This window comes from Lactuca sativa, chromosome 4, assembly GCF_002870075.4.
Source record: "Lactuca sativa cultivar Salinas chromosome 4, Lsat_Salinas_v11, whole genome shotgun sequence".
In the NCBI taxonomy this organism is placed as follows: domain Eukaryota; kingdom Viridiplantae; phylum Streptophyta; class Magnoliopsida; order Asterales; family Asteraceae; genus Lactuca; species Lactuca sativa.
Window position 1 is genome coordinate 352,294,653 of NC_056626.2, and position 5,685 is coordinate 352,300,337.

The 5,685-nt window shown below is 34.4% G+C and overlaps 1 protein-coding gene across 1 annotated transcript; it reads left to right on the forward strand.

Moving 5' to 3' along the window:
- Positions 1 to 1,917: 1,917 nt before the first annotated feature.
- On the forward strand, positions 1,918 to 4,603 carry LOC111906411 (BTB/POZ and TAZ domain-containing protein 4). The gene is made up of 6 exons (XM_023902171.3): positions 1,918 to 2,227; positions 2,432 to 2,699; positions 2,797 to 2,936; positions 3,050 to 3,356; positions 3,547 to 3,860; positions 4,270 to 4,603. Exons 2-6 carry the CDS (start codon positions 2,469 to 2,471, stop codon positions 4,397 to 4,399), a joined length of 1,122 nt encoding a protein of 373 aa, XP_023757939.1. The 5' UTR covers positions 1,918 to 2,227; positions 2,432 to 2,468; the 3' UTR covers positions 4,400 to 4,603.
- Positions 4,604 to 5,685: the final 1,082 nt, after the last annotated feature.

Below are 5,685 nucleotides of genomic sequence, written 5' to 3' on the forward strand. Positions count from 1 at the left end.
TTAATCCAGTGGGTTAAAATTGTTCCCATTATGGTTGGGGTTGTAAGTACCGAAAATAAAACAATGTATGGACGGTTGCTCGCCATATATTTCGATGACTCGACTTTTTTTTTTTTTTTTTTTTTTTTTAAATTTGTTCAGTTTCATCAGATTTGTCTCTTGGGTTCTTGGTATGTTAAGATAGTGTTCATTTTCTTTAGTTATATGAAATTTGCATAGTCTTTCTTACCATTATGAAACCTTGCTATACTAGGACCAAATTTAAAAAATGTCTCGTGACACCGTATATGAAAATCTATTTTAGCATTTCACTTACAATTTATTTGCGAGGGGATTACTTTCTTGCTCATGCATCATACTATCCATAGCAGTTACAATGTTTTCTAGCTAAATTACAGATTTGGCCTCTTCATTACAATAGTCATTCTAAAGTTCAATGCCTTAATTGGAAAAAAAAATGTATAAAAAAACCAACCCAGCAAAACCGAAGCGTTTTTACTAATTTCCATTAAAACTATGAGCTTAAATCATGTAGATTTGAAAGATTGTTTATATAGGACAATTGATAGGATTCTATTCTATTTAAAGATCTTGTAAAACTTGTGAAAAGTAAGTATTATTTTAATAAAATGACAATAACACTTTGCGTAAAAGCAAAAGTAAATTATTTGTAGATGATTACGATGGTGTGAAATGGACTTGTTTCAATGTTGTGGCTTTCACCACTAGATTTTTAAACACTAGTTAATCATAAATAATTTAGACCGTAGCTCATAAATATACTATTAACATGTTTGGTGCATTTAGGGTTTTGGAGCTTTTCTATCGATGGCAATAAACTCTTGATTCTCTCCATAGTCATGAAATTTGATTAAGCTCTTTTACTAATAATCTTAACGAATATATTGTTTATTTTTATTTTTTTTATCTAGAAAGATATTCGTCTATTTTGTAGGAAAAAAAAAAGAAAAGAAAAAAACAAAATATCTAACACATGATGGGCACTATCATGATTTTTATAATGGATTTGACAATTTTAGCTTTAAAAGAAAAGTAGACACAGAATATGTCAAAATGTCAAATACCCAAGTTATATTTATTGTATTTTGTATAAATTTGGAATTATAATATTTTTTTAACAAAATGATCACTTATGTCCACAAAACTTTTATGACCACATCAACCACATTGTAATTCAATAATTTTAACTAGAATGTGTAACATATACTAGCAATGAGTAATGACATTTGTTAAACCCCCCCCCCCCCCCCCCCCCCCCCCCCCCCCCCCCCCGCTTTTCTTGAAAACAAAATATAATCTACATGATCAATATCTAAAGTAGTATTGTAGTTTATGATCTAAATATCTAAAGTTAAGGATCATCTTAGTGTTCGACCTGTACTTACAGTTTATAATTTCAACATTGCAGACCACATGTTACGTTCAAAAAACTAAACCGACCCCAAAAGATCAATACCAAAAAAGTCTTGCATAAATCTAAAATTTAAATGTAGACACATTCAAAATATTACAAGTATATTCCATAATATACATCTCATGTTATGGTCCCTAAACGATTTCCATGGGCCAGTAATGATTAAACATTTTTTAAAGCAGCAAAAAGTAGTTTGTCCAAACTTGCCATGCGTAATACTCATTGGGGTTGGTATGTAAAATGAAATAGTCAAAGGGTGCAAAGTGAAACTAACTAACGGTGGAAATGAATCACGTGGAATACCAACCCGCGGGAAAGCGCGTGGACGGGGCCTGCAGCGTCGAATTCTTTCCCTTTTTTTAGTTTTACAAGCCGCACGTTTTCAACTTATGAGTCGGAGCTGACAAAGAACCAAATAATCACATCTCACCAACCAAATATCAAGATTTTTTTAATGTATTTTTATTGTTTTTCAACGAAATGTTCTATAAATCATTCGCCATTTCTCTCTCTCCTGTTATTGATCAAGGACTCACGGGTCCAGAAACGAATTAATCCGCCCTTTGTTACAAGTTGATCGTGGCGTAACCACGGCGGACGGTGGTGGCGCTGTTGATCTCAAGGAGCTTGTAACAATCGGTGGATTTAATTAGTTAACCTGAATATACACACAGATACAACGAGATTGACGAGGTTTAGGTTTCGGAGAACGAAGTTCATGATTACGAACTGATAATTTCGAAATACTTCTCAAGATCGATTTCGCCATTGTTGTCCAATTTGTTCATTAAGGTAACTTTCAAGTTTCATGTTCATTTTCACCTAATATAAATGCCGACGCACACATTATCATATGTGCTTTAAAGTTAGATCTACCCGGTTATGCCAACGTTCATCGATCTGTTATCTGTACTTGATAATTTCGTATTCCAGCTTTTTAAGAATAAATTATTCAAGGTGGTTGAAGAATCTAAGACGTATTCATTGATTTGACAGATAAATCAAAGCTCTATATAAGACGAAGAGAGAAATCATGGGAAGTAGCTTCGACGAAAGTGGAATGGCTGTTAAAAGAGATTCACCGGTGCCTCCTCCGTTACCGGCGACAACCCTGATGACACGCAAGCCGCCGTCAGGCCGGAGAATCTGTTGTGTCTCCGCCACCACGACAGAGATATGGGATAGTCTTTTTGATGATGCTTATAGAGCAGATGTGTCGATTCATACTACTCACGACATCATCTACGCACATTCTAGCATTCTTGTAAGTTCGATTGTTTTAAGATCTCACTTCTTCTGCAACTTTTTGTATAATTAAACAATCTATAATGGAGTCGATGTTAATTAATCTTCTTCAACAGGGTCTGGCTTCACCTGTTTTCAGAAGCATGTTTAAGCGAAAGGGTAAAAGCAAGAAGCAAGTCAAACAATTCACAGTTCCTATACGTGGAGTTCCAACAGAAGCTGTTCGTGTTTTCATCCGATTCTTGTACTCTTCATGGTAATAAACAAGTAACAACACTTCTCCTAAAAAACATCGATTTCATAATTTGTTTGATTAGAAATTTAGAATCTGAGACACGAGTTTTTAATTGATTCTTTTGTTTGATGTAGTTATGAAGAGGAACAAATGGAAGAACACGTTTTGTCTTTACTAGTGCTCTCACACTCCTTCGTTGTACCACGTTTGAAACGAGAGTGTGTAAATCAACTCGAACATAAATTCTTGAACATCGACAACGTTGTCGATGTATTTCAACTCGCACTTTTATGTGATGCCCCACGACTTAGTATCATATGTCATCGGCTAATCATAAAGAACTTGAAAGCAGTCTCTTTGTCGGATGGATGGAAAGCCATGAAAGAGAGTCATCCGGTTCTTGAAAAAGAACTTCTTGCAACAGTTGCTGTTGAAGCCAATGTAAGCATTTGAAAAGTACACTCATTCTTTTCTCCCTTTCATTTTAACAAGTGTACGAGGTCTTCTATAGAAGCAATATAATCTCCCAACTGTCCTACCTCCTTTATCCCATTTGTATGAGATTGGAGTAATGTTGTTGTTGTATATTAACAAGGTGACATGATATAATTGTTGCAAACGTATTATGCAGATGCAAAAGGAGAAAGAGAAGAAGATGAAGGAGAGGAAGGTTTATCTAGAGTTATATGAAGCTATGGAAGCCCTAGTTCATATATGTAGAGATGGTTGCAGAACAATCGGTCCACACGACAAGGATTTAAACAAACATCAAGATCCGTGTAACTACGAGGCTTGCAAAGGGTTGGAATCACTCGTACGCCATTTTGCCGGATGCAAGTTAAGAGTCCCCGGTGGTTGTGTTCACTGCAAACGAATGTGGCAACTCTTGGAGTTACACGCACGTCTTTGTGTCGATTCAAACGTCTGTAGAGTTCCTTTATGCAAGTACGGATCAACGTCTAATCATCCTAAAATGTTTTGTTGTAATTGTACTATAGAAACATTAAATGCACATGAAATCGTCTTTTCTGCGAAAGGGTTATCCTTTCAGCAAACCCTAAGCTGATCCACACTATCTCATCCCATGCCAAGTGTATGATGTGAGAGGTACATAGCGGTCCCATAGGCGGCTGACACAAACCCAAAGCCTACAAGGAACCATATTGAAACTAAAACGATCACTCTATGACTGCTAATACTCGAATAAAATCATGTTACAACCGACATAACTAAGACATATGACACTCTCATGTGAGAGAACATGTTTGCATGTGATCAATCATGATGCATAAACATTATTCATAAATGATTGATGTGTAAAGTAGCTTATTGAGTTTAAAATATTTTGTTGCAGGAATTTTAAAGAAAGGGCGAAGAAACAAAAGAAGAAGGACGATATAAAGTGGAAAATATTGGTGAAAAAGATCTTGAGAACAAAAAGTATAACGGGTGCTCCGTATTTTACATTGGTAACATCGTTCTAATGCTAGCGCTCACTATAGAGAGTATGTAGTCATAAATTAAGCCGAAACCTTTTGTAACTGAATCGGTCTCATTGTATTGTAGTTATGATCATAGCTAGAACAATGTTATTGTTAATTTGTTCTTTGCTTATATTGTATATTAACTACACGTTTGTATAATTACAAATATCAATATATGATTATAATACAAGTATTTTGTATGCATTTGTGATATGTAAAACAATGTAGGACTAAATCAATATGTCTATATAAGCTTGCAAAAAACAAGATGACTCTCTTACAATAGGTAATTTGACAAGTTTTCTTAAAATGCATGCATAATATAAACGGGCTATGTAAAGAGACACACATAATTAAAAGTGAGCACACATCCAATCAATATATTCATCCCTCATGTCAACGGGCCTTGGTCTAGTTAGCCCAAATCTCAATTCTCAAACTTATTGAACATTGAATTGTTATTTTGTGTTGTGTTGTGTCTACGTCCGGAAAGCACTCTTCAGATGAGTTTTTACTAACACCGATACCAAGTTAAATAATGTAATCAATGAGGTACCTCCTATGGATGATTAGTTCTCTTTTTCCCTTTTTTTTTTCTTTTTTAAATGGAAAATATATAAAAAAATGCACCATGATCAGCAAGTCGCTAAGTCAAAAGCAAAATAAATAAGGTACAATTACAAGGATATAATGGAAAAAGGAGAACTTCATCCTGTGCAACTATAATCACGAAACTCCTTTTTACTTACACCAAGTGAAGGACATATGTTGAAAATAATAAATATTTACAATGTCATATTTATTATTCTTGTTGAGTTAAATGGAATATAATTGTGAAAGAAGGGGTATTTGTGTTCAATAAAAATTATGTTGGTTATGAAAGTAAAATTGCAGGTTAAAAGCACGCGGTTTATGTACTCGGGTCAGATCTTGTCCGGGTGAAGTTCGTATCCATGATTTGAAGTATAAAGTAAGAGAGAGAGTGAAAGATTCATTCATTCAGTCATTTTTCCAGATCAAATACATTAGGGTTTTCTCTTTTCGTCTCTCTCGTTGTTCATCTGTAATATTTAGGCTTTGTATATAGTCTTTGTTTACATAGCTCTCAGATGAGTTCTTTGATTGTAATAGATTAGGTTGAGTGATTAATCAAGAGAGTAGATTAGAGTTTTTGTAGTGAGTTTTGAGTTGTAAGTATCTTGAAAACCTTCTGTTTCTTAATCATCAAATGATATAAGAAATGAAGATGTTGGGAAAGTTTGTTTTGTCTATTTTAACATGGTATC